Genomic DNA, 15633 nt, shown 5'->3' on the forward strand with positions numbered 1-15633 from the left:
TTTAGCAAAAGGTGTGGCTTCTAAAGTTGAGTCCATATAACTGAAGTCACAATGCATTAATGCAGCAAATCTTATATTCACGTATGCTAGCCTTGCTATATGCCTTGTGTTGTTATTTCATTTTGCTATTATTCTTTTTTCTCCACAGTATTTGCAGATGAAATGGCCTCTATTGGACGTCCCCGGCTCTGCAGGACTCAAAGACTCCCGCTCTCCAACACCAGGACATTTAGTGAGTACACTATAACACAGCAGCTCGCAAGGAAACACCATAATTGAAATGTTTAATTGGATCTAGGATCAAATTTGGAGTCAGTGTTGTCTATTTTACAGATTATTTTTCACATAAGTGAAGCATTTGTATTGATGCTTGCTTCACAGATAGTGTTCCGTTTGACAAAAGTGCTGCCCGACTTGAAGGGTGAAGAAACTCTACATTTGGGGTAGGAGGGATTTATTAAAAAAAAAAAAAAAAAAAAAGAAATCCAACAAAACAAAGTCTGCCTGAGTATACATTCTCTAAAAATCGCCCCTTCCTGCAATCTTATTACTAATGAGATGTTTCCTCCAGACTACATCCTCAAAACGTTAATCAAATTATCAAACCAATCATGTTAGTTTCTTGAAAGAATCCTTTTACTGAGAAGAAAAAAAAACTGCTTTAATCAAACTATCACCATAATATGGTTACTCCCAATAACAGTTATAGGCTGCATTTAAATTTTCTGGTTCAGACCCCTCCACATTAAGTTCTAAACAGCTGCAGCGCCCAGGGGCAAACTGCGGACTTCTTTGTCTGTCAATATGGCAATAAATCAGTTTCTTCCATAAAACTCTCAAGTGTTCTGTGCTCGTCTTGAACTTTCCCACACAGGTGTAAACCTGTAGACCTCGTAGTGTCTCACTGCAGTTAGATTATGTGTGGCGTCAGTAGACCCGTTTTGTTTGTGTTTGGGCTGGGACTTGTGGGACTGAAAACATTCATGTTTTTTTATTTACTTAAACTTAGCGTGAAGTTCTTGGCACCTATCAACATCCTCACCTGTCTGATTGTATTGATAGAGAAGTCATGCTAGCCACCACATGGAAAAGAGTCACACTTAAGTAAAGAAGCCATTGTGACTCAGCCGCTTGACCTCAGATACCCTTTCTAGACATGCTTGTTGAGTTTGTGGTCAATTTGCTGCTTCCCATAATCGCAGTGATGCACATGACAAAGTCTTTATCGAGCGCATTCAATAGGAAACTGCTGTGGATGGGCTGGTGTCGGCCCGTGGGAATCCACCACTGCCTACTCTCACTTGAAACCGATGACAAATATTTTATCAGAAAAATGTCCTGACCTGCCAGTGACCCCGGTGAATTTTATTTGACACTTACAGCTGCTTTGCAACTTCACTGTGTGTTGTTCACTTAGTTTTGAAGTAGCAACATGAGATCAACAATTTAACTTTGGGACTTTGGGGGGCTTTAGGGGATGATATGATTACATCAGTTTATTCATTAAATTAAAGTAATAGATAAGTTGAACAAAACAAATATTTCCAAAAAGAATTAGGAAATAGTAAAAAGGCAATTTTTTGGTGACCACATTAACATTTTTAAAGGCATATCACAGGTCATATCTTTGATTGGCTGGCCCAGTTCAGGTGGTACCTAGCCTCTCTCGTCCAATGACTGCTGGGATGGGCTCCTCGGGTGGTAGGCGGGATAAACCCTAAACTGGTTGCCAGACAATCGCAGGGCTCACATAGAGGAACAAACATTCACACCTTGGGTCAGTGTTAGAGTGTTCGATTAAATGTGCGAGGCAAACGGAGTACCGGAGGAAACCCACACGGCATGGGGAGAATATGCAAAGTCCGCACAGGAAGGCCAGTGCCTGGATTCAAAGCCACTACCTCCGCACTATGACGCGGATGTGCTAACCAGTCGTCCACCGTGACACTACCCCCAACAAAAAATCCTGCAAAAAAAAGTAACTATACAGAAGTAATATTTTTTTAAATATGACAGTATAAAGACACTGAAATAATCATTGAAACTTATCATATTATATCATGAATATACAGGGCCAGTGCCGGATCTGGCAGGGCTAACACAATTGGAGTCGCACATGCTAAATACTTCATGAAAAAAAAAAAAAAAATCAGCCATCTCTGGCGCTTATTGGACCATATGCATGACAACACATAGAGCATTTCCGGTCAAAAGATTAGGCAGCCTACGAGTTTCCGTTATTGCGTTTGTAAACATTAAAATCCACCCCTTTTTGTCCATCTCTGGAGGCGCACATTGTGCCACTTGTCGACTGAAAATGACATCACAGTTGCTCAGGGCTCACATCACTAACAATCATGGCTTAGCTTCAGAAAAAAGTTGAGCCTTGATTGGTCGTTGACTCATCAGGCCAGATAAAACACAACCAATCAGAGAAAGAAGGTGTGACTTACAAGCTGTCGCGCACTTGCAGGCACATCCCTGCATCCTCACAAAAAATAAAACTTCGAACCGCTAACATTTTGTGTAACACTCCATGCCAAATAAGGGGGCTTTTTAGGGGTAACAAGGTAGCAGGTTCAGTGCAAGGCTGCAGGGATGTGTCCATGATGAGTGTACCTGCGAGTGTGCAAAAAATGAATGACAGCCTGTAAGTCATGCCTTCTGTCTCTGAATGGTTGTTTTTCCTTTGGCACAGTGGTTTCTTGTAAATAAATTTAGAGGCACAAGATGGGGCCAGAGATGGCTGGGTTTTTTCATAGATCATATTTATCATGCACTACAGTCAAGTCATAATGACTTTGTTAAGAAATTGTTAACATATATAACAAATAGTGTTTGTTTCTTTATTGCAAACGCCACCTTAAATTCATTTTTATAGGTAGACCAGACATGTTCGAGCAACCAAAAAGCTCATTACATAAAATCAATACAGGAGGTTAAAAATAATGCCATGTAAATGAAATATATTTTGTTTTGTAAAAGATGGTTACTTTACTTAATTTCAACTATCTTCACTGACACGACTAATCTAATCTTATAATCAAAGGCCATACATTAAAAAAAACCCATTCAATTTGATGCAGAATAAAAGAAGGAAGAGTTTTGTTAAAATGCTATAGATTTTGTAAGTGACAACTCAAAGGAATTCAATTCACCATGCTTTAATTGGTGACCAGAGGACCATCTGATCTAAGGTGGTAAACGTGCTAATCTTGGCTACCATGGGTACAGAGGAGAGAAAGTGTCCTTCCACCTCACTTCGGGCCCACATTCCCCTCTGGTGTCTAGCTGCGGAGAGGGAGCAAGGCTGATTATGTGCTCATTACTCCAGCTGAGGAGAGTGGGTGTAGGAGGGTAGCGGCAGGCTGTCTCCCCAAGCCTGCAGCCTCCCTATGGCCCCCAACTCCGCACTAATGAGAGCAAGGTGAACGGCTGGACACCCACAGGGGTCCAAGGATTAGGCGAAAAGGGAACGAGAGAGGGACCCAAGGAGAGGGTGAGGATACACCAGGAGGGGCTGCTTAAGCAGACTTCCACTCATTTGCTAACATGGCGGCGTGCATTATTTTTTTTCATATTATAATCCACTAGAAATGACTTAATTGATAGGCTCTTGGAAATCTTATACAGTATATTATATATTATGCGCTGTACATCGCAGCATTCAAGCCTTCTCAGTCTACTTCAAATGAAACATGTTCAGTAGTCTAATATGCTTATATGCATGCCAATAAATTTAATAGCTATTCCATAACAAGGTTTTACAGTGAAACTGTGCTATCAAGACAAACGGACAATATTATCCATTACTCATCGCAGTCACAACTCACAAGTATGATATTACTTGGGATTATATTACTGTGCTAATTCTGGCAGTGTAGACCAAGGTATAATACTGTACATTGGAAATCATAGCAATTGGCAGATAGGAATGTCAGGGAAAGACCAGCCCTGTCACTATTCAGATTTGGTCCATAGGGCCTCTATGCAAATCAAAGCCTCCTTTGGCCTGAGATCCTCAATTATTCAACAGGCAGGTTTGTTTAGCATTCAGTGAGTATTGCGTTTGGTAGTAACGATAGTAGTGGGAAAATTGGAATGAAGGGAATAGTGTCTCGATGTGGATAGCAGGCACTAGGCGAACAACACAAACCCCCAAAGCCCTCATACTGTATGCGTTTGTGTTCAACTGGCTGCTTCTTTCTGAATAATCAATGAAATGTGCTGCAGGGCCAGGTGATGCGGTATGGGGAACTTGTCATCCTATCAGTGGTACTTGAACTGGACCTGAGAGTAGAGGTGTTGCTGTATGAATTATGCGTGCATCATTTTCTAAAACACAGCGATTCGCAGACATTAACGCTCATCTGATAATGGCTGTGCATGGCACACATTGAGGTCATTGACTATGACTGAGGTCACTTGCAATAATTTGTATTAAAGGCCTCCTGTCTTTGTCGATGTCTTCTGCTGTTATATTTGATTAGTGGAAGCTGGAACTCTTCAATGGGGTAAAACTGACCAGTGTCTGATCCAACAGATGCTTATCAGATGACAGCTCAAATATGGGTAGATATTCGCTTGACATTGATGCAAGAATTGACTTCTTTGTTGAGTTTTGTATGACTGCCAATTGTCAATAAGAGACATGGTAATGTCATAAGTCACTTATTCCTCCAAATTTTCAAGTAAATTAAGTGATATGGTCAAGAGGAGCATTGCTCTCATGTCACATATCGACCTGCGTTTGTCTGTGCTTTGGGCTCAACTATGATTTAAGAAGTGAGATTAATTATAAAGGAAATAGCCTTATTTCAAGCCATTTGGGCTTTTACTTCTCCATCTAAAATCATAACTTTTAGTTTTTAATGGTTTATCGCCAGGGCGGCACGGTAGTGCACAGACAAAAAACATACTGCTGATATTTTAAAAACAGTACAACTAGCTTTTGGTAAAGTTTTCTATAATTCATTCAAATTACTTTGCTTATGGATTTATTAGCCTTTACTGATTCTGTTTTCATCTGCAGTCAAGAAAGCAAAGTCAATTCAATTAGATGAATCGGCTCTCAAACAAGAAAATGAACAATCAGCATGCAAAATAACAAATAGTTGCTGATATATTGGTTTGGATAGTTAATGCACAGACAGAGTTTCAGGTTTCTATTCAGTGCAATGTACAAGTCACAATCAGGCAAGTAAAACATGAATGTACTATGGCAATAATGAGCCTGCTGCTTTGGGGTAGCGTCTCCCATAAATAAGCATTTATGGGCGCACTCCTGGAGGTGCAACCGTTTTACAAGCTACACAAAACAGTTAATTTTCTTATTTTAAATAGGTAAGAAAAAAATCAATAATTTTCAACATTGACTGATATGAAGTACTTAAATTGTGAAACATGTCGCTCAGTCCTACTAATAAGCACATTAAGTTTAAAAAGTTGTTTGCTTAATCTTTATATTGATCAGTTTATTTGACTTTTTCATAGTTGTGGATGTTGTTTTATTAAAAGCTAAATATTAATTGTCAAAATAAAATGACCTAAATTTAGCCTTTTTTCCCCCCGGTCCTTATTTTGATGGGGAAAAAAAAAATATCGATATAGACCAATATGAAATAGCCAAACAAATACAGAGGATTTAAGTTTGTGTTCCACAGATGCTTTGCTAAATTTCCCTGCCCTCTTAATTTAATGACCGTTGCGTATTTTCACACCACTTGTTGGCGACTGCGGTAATATGATGCCAATCTCTTCTTTATTATTCTAACCCTGGAATATTACTGCCATTGACCTTTTCAGAGGCAATGACCAGACGTAAAACACACGTTGTCTTTAACGAATGGTAGTATTTGGAGTGGTTGATTTTAAAGACATAGGACACGGTCAGTCTCCCTCTCACGTCCGCTTCCTGTTGGCGTTGACAAACAAGGCTTGGATTGCTCAGCATGCCAGGCATTCTTTTCACCCTGTCTTTCCTGGAGTTTTGAAAGGCCTCTGAGCCTCCCACCCAGAATCGCCAAGCATAAAGACACACAAAGCTGCAGGGTTATTCAGTTTGTTCTAAGCTCTCTTCCCCATCGGCTGTTTGCCTAGTAATTCAATTCAGATGTGCAGGATCCAAAAACATGTTTGCTTGAATGAAATCCACCCCTCCACCCACATTGGCTAAGGACTGTGCTTTTCTTAGCGCCATTCCAAATTGGACAGCCAAGCGAGGTACTGCCACCTTGGCCTTTTCAGTTAGCTTCAGAACCTCTTAGATTGAGGTATATTTTCTTATTTTCTCTGCACTGGCTCCTTTTCCTGTTAAAACTTCCTGTTACTATGTCCTATCGCTGAAGGACCGGTCCTTGCTGTTTTTAGTCACTGGCTCAGTGGTATGCACCACTGCCAACTTGTTTGCAGAAAGCACTTTCAATGTAAAGAGCGAGGTTTCTATCTGCCATTGTCGATACCATCTGTTCCCAGGTTGCTTGTTATGTGTTCTAAAACGTAGATGTTGTTTATATTTAAAACACAGCTCATGTTACATGTGGTTTCTTTAGTACACTTTGCTTGTGGGCCATGAATACTGCTATATGAAGCTGTCATAGGCTGGAATAATGTTGCCTACACAGATAGAGAAAGTCAACAACACATTGACATTACGTTTTAGGTTTGAGCAGGGATTTAGTCATTAATCTAGTTTTTTTTTTATTGTACCTGTTCATTTGAACTACTAATCAGTACTATTGGGATCAATTAGTTTAGATAAAAAAATGCTTTCATTCATCAATCCTTTGACAAGCTAAGCGGGATGACTTGAACATCCCTGTCCTCAACCCGGAGAAAACAGGTCATAATAGCTTGTTCGTTTTGTCAGGCTGAACTCAAAGGCAGTTTGGAGTTGAAAGTTGTGCCATCAAACTCAAAGATATGTTTAGAGCACAGTATTTGCGTATTCCAGGCAATGAATTATTAATAGGCATCATTTGAAATTCTCACTGAACTGCTTCCCAAAATGTGTTGGCACCCAGGTCTAGAGGTCTCAAACAGCCTTCACAATATAGGGAAAATTCCAGCATACCGTACACAAGTAGAACAACAAAGCACAACTCAAATATACATGACATGTGGGACCTGGGATTCCAACCAAGCAAGTCCACAATAATTCTGCCTTGAAGCTTCAAAGCTTCCTCTTAGTTTTAGGTAAAAAATGTTTTTAGTACGTATACATTGCCCCTAAATGCTCTGGGTCTGGGGAAACTCAAAAATCCTTAAGCAAAGTGATCTTAATATAGCCGTGTTTAACACCGGTAAATATTTTCCTCTCTCCATCTGGCATCATCAGAATCAAAGTATGCTTTAGAAATTGCAGAACCCAATTTGTTTAAGATTTAAAAGGCGGAAACGGCTGGGCCCTCCTTAAAAATGGCAGAAAAAAAAATAGCATGGAAGAGATTTGGAACAATTCTAAGCAGCGTGAAGCAAGAGCGTGTACAAATGGTTGAATGCTAACCTTGTTCCCTTCCAGACCACGTTGGAGAGACGAGAGGTTGGGAAGGGGGTGGGGAGGGTCATTGAAGAAAGGTTAGTCTGGATGAACAAGACTCTTTTCTCCCCCCACCCCCTCCCCATCCCTTGACCCTCCCATGTGACAAGTTGAGCCAACAAGTGCTCTATTCAGCAGGCAGCCAGAGGGAAATGACTGCTAGGCTGAGCATTGCCTAATGAAAGTAGACGCTGGTTGTTAGGAGCTTCATCCTCACTGGAGTGGTAATGCTGGTCAGATCTTGTCAAGAATTCCCATTTTTCATTGTGGCGAAATGTTTGTGTTGAAAAAGAACCATGCAAGTGCTCCATTAAAGGCAGGTTTTTATCTCGGGACTCTCAGTTCTCTACGAGGAACTTGGAGTGTTTTGGGGAGGTTGGGGTCATGCATAGCACAGTGTGGCAGTGTAATCCACCCGTTCATATCTATTTCCCACATATCTGCCAACTTACCGCTGTCAGACTGAGTGGGAGATGATGTCTCCAGTTGTTTACCGGCATTAAGTTTACCTAAGCTGGATTGTTTGTGGGTTACTAGTGTGACATTTGGGCATGGTGGTGCTGTTGTTTTTCTAGTTGGACTGAACAAACAGTTCTTTCCTCTGCTAAATGACTGTAATGGTCTTGGCATGTGACTGCAAGGCTTTTTAAGTGTTCTTTGGTTCTGATCCAGATTGCATCAGAGGAACGGTCAGACACATGCTGAGCATGAAGGCCTTTCAGAAATGGGAAGACCTATTCCTTTGATTAAGCAATAGCCAACTGCTGACACATTTTGTGGATATACGCATCATTTTTAAATATTACCCTAGCCAGTGTTCACTTCCTAAATTTGGTATATTCTTTTCTTTTTGCATCAACAGTCAAATAAAGTTCCTGTGGTGCAGCATGCCCACCATGTTCACCCGCTGACACCCCTCATCACATACAGCAATGAACACTTCTCCCCTGGCACGCCACCATCACATCTCTCTCCGGAAATACTTGACCCAAAGACAGGTAATGCACCATGGATGAAAAGAATTTCATTAATCAAACAAAGCATATGTAGATAATACATGAATATACTGTCACATAAATAACAATACAGTGTAAATAGAATGGTTTGGTTTTCAACTTGAATTTGTGTTGGTTACACTAAAAACAGGGGTGCCCATTTTGAGTTTCGGTAGCTCTAATGGCATGAACTCAGTCACGGCCAGCCCTAGCAGTTTTATGTGATTGATATAGTGGCCTGTCAATGGCAGTGAATGAGTTTTAAAAAAAGAAGTTGTCTCCTGCCTATCATCTGTTGTAAAACCTGTCACTTGATTGACATACAGAGCAGCCAGTCATGTGCCTGTTGCATACTTCACTTCATATACAGTATACTGTATATGGGTTCATGCAGTTTTCCAAGGTACACCGATATATATTGTGCATATAACGACTTGTAAGTATATTTTAAATAAAGAAAAAAAAATACATGAATAAATAAATAAAGTAGGTAGATCATTTGGACTTGGTCATTTCATAAGGAGCTCGCATGCTGAAAAAGTGTGAGCACCCCTGGCGTAAGTGGTATAATTGCCTGACTTTGGTACAGGCAGTGTGGGTTCTGCATTTTAAAGGCCTCTTTTTTTATGTCTTTTTCTTTGTCTTTGTTATGTCCGTGGCACCTGTAGGTATTCCTCGGACACCTCACCCATCAGAACTTTCTCCATACTACCCCTTGTCTCCTGGTGCAGTTGGTTCTATTGCCCACCCATTAGGCTGGCTCATGCCACAGTAAGTTTCTTACCACTCAAAAAATGCGGAATGTTTAGCGCAATATTTATCTTGAGTTACACAAAAGGAAAAACAAAAAGGTTTTAGCCTCCAAATAAATAATACTAATGATATGTTATCAGTTACTCACAGGAAAAAGAGAACATTTCAGAATTATTCCGGGAGTCATTGAATCATTTGCCACTTGCGCGCTTTTCCACAAGCAGGGGATTTGAGTTGATGAGTAGGGGATTAGTTCTGCTGGGCTTGATGTCAACCGTGTGTGATCCACCTCACATTTCCCTCACGTTCTCCTTCTATCTGCAGGCAGGGCCAGCACATGTACTCCATCCCTCCTGGGGGATTCCGTCACCCTTATCCAGCACTAGCTATGAATGCATCCATGTCCAGGTGAGCGGATCGAGTTCAGCAACACTCGCACCTTCCCAAAGAAACAAATCTTACACAGAGGACCCTTGGTTTTTGAATGACCCAGTTGATAGCAAATCATTGTAGGAATTAGGTTTTTGAAAAACAATAACCTTGGTTGACGCACTATTTTTGGTTCATGAACAGTCTCGGCATAGATGCTGCATGTGTCTTGATTGTGCTTTTTCTTGTGCCACGTAAACATAATTGGCTAAATGTGTCCCACATTGCAGAAATCTTTGTTTTGTCTGGTGTTTTGTCTTAGACCCGAGAGAGGTGAAAGTCTGCCCGGGTTGGTGGTAGTGTTAGCGTAACTTTGCGGGCAAATGCCATCCATCCATTTTCTACACCACTTATCCTGTTCAGGGTTGCGGAAAGCTGGGGCCTATTACAGCTGACTTTGGGCAAAAAGCAAATCACACCCTGGAATGGTCACCAATTAGTCGCAGGGCATATATAAAGACAGACAAACGTTCACTCTTGCATTCACACTGTTTGTTTTCTTGCATTTTAACACCACCTTCCACTGCGCGACTACACAGCCATGTTCTGTTTTGAATTTTTTTGCATATCTATTTACTTTATTTTTAACTACACGTCGATAAAAATAAGGTAAATAAAAACGTCATTGTGGGTCTTGAATGTGTTAACTGCATTTCCGTTCCCTTCAGTAGGAAACATTACAGTAGTTCGCTAAAGTTTCCGTTTGCAAACGGCGTCATGGAATGGGTTAAACTCGTGAAACGAGCTTCCAATGTACCTGCTACTTCTGTGACATCCATGGAATCTATGTGTACGAGGTATTTACAGAATGTGCAGAATAAATGGCAGGTGTGCCATGCTGATGAGTTGACACATTGGGAACTGTTTAAGACTGTGTGAAAAAATAAAATGTGTTAAATATGCTAAAGCTCTGAGTCACGCCAAGGTTTTGTGGTTCTCATGATACAAACATTTGGAAAAACTCAATCAGGACAAAATCATGGCTTCTCCGAAGCAACACAAAGTAAAGTCTGATCCTGACTCAAAATGGAAATGTGGGTAGCCCTATAGTGATAGTTGAAAAGTACATTTTCAAAAAGCTTTCTGCAGAACATGTGGCCTCAGTCAAAGATGCACTCACAGCAAGAAAACCATAATTGTTATTTAAAACAAAACATTCCGTTATTTTTTGTGTGGCTCCTGTCAAATTATGTGGAGTGTTATACAGTATATTTTGGCACAGTTCAGTATAGACTGCATTTACTTAAACAGTTCATGAGTATACAAATCGTATTGAGTGAAATAGTGAATTTCACCAGATCTCTTCCAAACCACTGAATCAACCTCCATATTTAGGCTCAAGCTGACTCAGTCAGTGTGCATTTTAAAGTAAATCTGCTGACTCTGCATGCTACCAAGGAGCAAAACAAGGCTGTATTGTGTAGTGCCTGTCATGATACATGCAACTTTACTAAAAGACTTAAAATCAAGGAATTGTCCAATCTAACAGGACCTCGTGATAGATGGGTTATGGTGCCTAATTTCTCCCACAGAGCTTCATTGTATAAAGCATTGGGAAAAACTGAAAGATACTTTTAAAAAGGTGTTCTGTGTGGAAGGTTGTTAGAACACTCCTCTCCTCGGTCTGGAACGTGGCAAGGAAAATGGTTTCAGGTGTCACGGCCATGCTGTCACCATGGTAGCAACACACTTTACTTTCTCGGGCCATTACTGAATAAAGGGGTCTTTTGAAAAAGTCTTTATTTGAACAAAAAAGCAAGCATGTAACTCATTGTGTATGTGTATGAGTGTAGTCTCGGCAGACCCAGATGTTAGCGGCTCTCTCTCAAAGGCGAGAAGGTGCAATGTGGCATGTTCAATGAACTTGTTGATGTTGAGTACCTGGACTATTTTCTTAAACTCCATTCCCCCTTTTGTCCCTAGCTTGGTGTCCAGTCGTTTCTCCCCTCACATGGTGACTCCTCCACCACACAGTCTCCACCAGACCGGCATTCCCCATCCTGCCATCGTGTCGCCAGCCATCAAGCAAGAGCCCAACAGTGACAACACTACGCCATCGATGCATGCGTAAGATTAACGTGCTTTCTGATTTGAAATCCTAACAAGCATTTGCTCTAATGATCACGTTATCAACATCATCCCTCCAATGTCTCGGATCAGCAGGAAATCGCCCATCCCACCCAAGAAAGAAGAGGACAAGAAGCCTCATATCAAAAAGCCTCTGAATGCTTTCATGTTGTATATGAAGGAGATGAGAGCCAAAGTAGTAGCAGAGTGCACTCTGAAGGAAAGTGCTGCTATCAACCAGATACTTGGAAGACGAGTAAGTGGCCCAGACAGATGTAGTGTGTGTTTTTTCTTTTGTCCATCGGGATGTTGACTAAAGCTTTGATGTTCTGTATGTATCATTTGTGTTTTTCCCACAGTGGCATTCCCTGTCAAGAGAGGAACAAGCCAAATACTATGAGCTGGCTAGAAAAGAGAGGCAACTTCACTCCCAGCTCTATCCTGGATGGTCAGCACGGGATAACTACGTGAGTAGGACAATTTCATGACCTCACCGTTTGAAGGCAAAGTGGATCCGTCCATTTTGATAACCCGTTTTTTTTAAATTTTTTTTTTTTTATGTGAACAGGGAAAACGGAAAAAGAGGAAGAGGGACAATAAACCTGACTCAAAACCAGAAGGTAATGAGTCGATCACTTATAGTTCCTTTCTAAAAGAAGCCACAGAGCTAACGTGCAATGTATATGTAATGAATATATCTGCTTTTGTTTTTTTCAATTTCCTTCTCTAACGCTATCTTCTTCAATCTGTACTTTGACAAGCAACTTATGAGGTACAGTGCCAATAGTGGCAGGTATGTCTGCTGTTGTGCGCTAAATATAAATATATAATAACCGAGCTGGGCATCGTCTATGCGTCTATAACTTCTAGGCGGTATTTCCACGCGGTCCCGGTCTGTCCCTCGTCGGCGACAGCCAATCGGTGTCGAGAACATAATTATCGCACCACACGCCGCCAAATAAAGTAAAAATATCAAATAAAACAACAGGAACACACACAAGCACAACGTGGTGAAATAAAATCAAAATGTCATTGCATCTGTAGGACCGAAAGGTATACAACACTGTTTTTATTTTTTTATTTGTTTGGCTGCGTGTCAGAAGTAGGGCACCTGCATGTGACATGGTACCGGTAAAGTCCCTTTTCGACCCCATTTGGCTGGCTCGGACCGACCGGGCGCGTCTGAAATATGGATGGGTCTGGAACTCATAGATGGACTAAAACATAGACCAATGCCCAGCTCTGTATAATAACATAAGTTGCCCAAACCCTTAAGGGCCTTTTCAGTGTATCATGCTTTTCATTCATGTGTACCAGTTGAGTCTTTAACATTTTTCACTTTGTGAGGTGAACATTTCATTGCTACCACATCCACTGTTTTAATAATCACTCGTTGACTTCTGTCACTGGCGGCATTGAGGGACGTGTACCAGTTTTTAAGCCAGCATCAGATCCATTATTCAATGCTTTCCATCTCTCCTTTGTCTTTGTCAGACTTCTCAATAAGAAGCAAGAAACAGTGCGTTCAGTACCTGCCCTCAGAGAAGATGTGTGACAGCCCAGCGTCTTCCCACGGAAGCATGCTGGATTCACCAGCCACCCCCTCCGCAGCGCTGGCCTCCCCGGCTGCTCCTGCGGCCACTCACTCCGAGCAGGCCCAGCCGCTATCGCTCACCACCAAACCGGAGGGCCGCATGCACCACCACTTCTCCGTACTTGGAAAAGCTTCGGGAGGCGCATCTTCCACATCCTCCTCGTCATCATCTGCCTCACAGCCGACCATTTCCATCCCAATTGGTACTTCAGGTAGCCAGTCGACTACACCCATCCTGACCCGACCGATCCCCTTCACATCGCTGCACCCTTCCATGCTCTCCCCGCCCTCGCCTTTCCATCAGGCAGCCCTTCACTCCCACCATGCCCTCTTCCAGTCACAGCCCTTGTCCTTGGTTACCAAACCAACTGAATGAATCCGCAAAAACATTTTTTCTACCATTTATTAAGCTGTATATTGCTTTTCTTTAAGATAGGTAGTAAAGCAACCTTTTTTTTCCCAAATAAAGAAAAGGAAGAAATATTATTGGTCAATATTTGACTGTCTCCTTTTCTAGATCTCTCAATGAAACAAAATGTATTTTTTGTAAAGTTCACCGCAGAACCGGTTTTGTTTTGATGCATTTATCCAATGAACCTCTTGTATAAAAGAATCAATGTACATACAGTTTCTTTATAAAAACAAAAATCGAACAAAAACACATATTCTTTGTAGCCAAAATCTGATTAATGTTAGTATTGTTTTTTTTTTGTTCTTGAGCTGGCCAATAATTTTTCAGCCCTGTTTTCAATTCACAAGTGTGTGACCCTTCTTTGACATGTTAAATAAACATTTGAAATGGTTTCTTAAAGAAAATGTTTCCTGTTTTTCATGTTCATGTAGTCCATGTGATTTGATGAAATTCATTTGTATAATTTAATGTAGTTAGTATTAATATTCTCGTGACCACAATGAAAGCTTTATTGAAGAGTTTTAGTGTTTTGTGAAACTCACACTAAAACTGAATAAACGGTGGAGAACATTATTGTCTGTTTCGCTCTAAACTGGGAACGGCTAAATAAAAAATCTTGCTGGTGCTACAGACACAGTTTAATGTTTAATAAAGCACAATTAGGCAAACCACATTGGATAATGAGAACCCGAACCAGGCTGACAAAAATTTAAGCCTCAAGTAAACACAAATAAAATAATAATGAACATCTGCTCCTTCTCAACATATAGTGTCCCATATCAATGACAAAAAAGGAGGTCAGCACTGTCCCAGCACAGTGAAACCTGCTCGGGATCCCTGTTCCACTTGCACTTTTACTGCATCTTTATTCACCATTTGGCGAGCAGCTTAGGCTTTAATTAATTCAGAGGTAATGGGCTGTAGCCCTTGGGACCTCATTAGGCATTTCAATTAGTGCAAAACACACTAGCTAGGTTACAGTTTTTGGTGCCTTTGGAGATGAAGAGTTATGGCATAGATGGGCCAATTATGTTGGAGCAGGGGGACTGACCTGGACAAGCACTAATATCCCCCAGCATCTTTACTTGGATACATCAGTAACATCGAGAGGGGTACATCAGAGCTCGAAAATCACCCCAATAAATATGTTGCCAAAGAAAGCACATCCAGGGATTGTTGTTATTGATACGATAGATAACATCGTCACCCTCTTAAAATAATCACATAAGTCATTTTTTTCTATTTTTTCAGAAAACTCAAACTGAACCACATTCTGATGATCTTAATGTGTATTAATAATTTCATTTCTGGCTTAAAATTGAATGATCGGTTTAACTAAGGAAGCAGCCGATTTTACCAGCGGTGGTGGCCAGCATCCTGAGGAGATGTTTAAGGCAACAAAATAAATGTTGTCAAAAATGACTTAGGCCATTGTTTTAAGACGATATATTGAATAAAGACAACTGGTCACAACTATGCAATCTAATGTGATCCATCTGAAACATTATAAAAAAAAACAGTTACAAATATATTAATACACTGTCAGAGAAGTATTAATCTAACGATATGTTGTCGAACTGCACTATATCATAATAAAAGGTGTGTGAAATGCGTTGGTTCTTGCATGAGTCACATATATGTACACCTGAAACACCTCTCAGTAACATTTACTACTGCAGTTCCACACTACTGCAAAGTACAACCACTTTAATACACACATAACTAAATTAATAGTTTTCGGTCAATGCCAATTGCTAATGTAAAAGTTGATGATACAGCTCTTGATCTAATTAGATGAGTTGATCTAATTATATCCTAATGTGGGTTACAACTGAGCCTGTAAAAC

The 15633-nt window shown here is 40.7% G+C and overlaps 1 protein-coding gene across 4 annotated transcripts in view; it reads left to right on the forward strand.

The window, feature by feature from the left end:
* tcf7l1b (transcription factor 7 like 1b) overlaps positions 1-14185 on the forward strand; it is a 37205-nt gene extending 23020 nt beyond the window's left edge. For 2 of the 4 annotated variants that reach the window (XM_086030825.1, XM_086030827.1), the window contains exons 4-12: positions 149-232; positions 8400-8535; positions 9201-9303; positions 9610-9693; positions 11638-11781; positions 11875-12037; positions 12141-12248; positions 12350-12401; positions 13276-14185. In XM_086030825.1, coding sequence (XP_085886951.1) covers positions 149-232; positions 8400-8535; positions 9201-9303; positions 9610-9693; positions 11638-11781; positions 11875-12037; positions 12141-12248; positions 12350-12401; positions 13276-13751 — 1350 coding nt within the window. In that variant the 3' untranslated portion in view covers positions 13752-14185. The remainder of the gene's footprint in view (positions 1-148; positions 233-8399; positions 8536-9200; positions 9304-9609; positions 9694-11637; positions 11782-11874; positions 12038-12140; positions 12249-12349; positions 12402-13275) is intronic. The other 2 variants (XM_086030826.1, XM_086030828.1) reach the window with 1 other exon arrangement.
* Positions 14186-15633: the final 1448 nt, after the last annotated feature.

This window comes from Filicampus tigris, chromosome 5 (genome assembly GCF_054856515.1).
Source record: "Filicampus tigris isolate MCC_2025a chromosome 5, RoL_Ftig_1.0, whole genome shotgun sequence".
Classification (NCBI taxonomy): Eukaryota; Metazoa; Chordata; class Actinopteri; order Syngnathiformes; family Syngnathidae; genus Filicampus; species Filicampus tigris.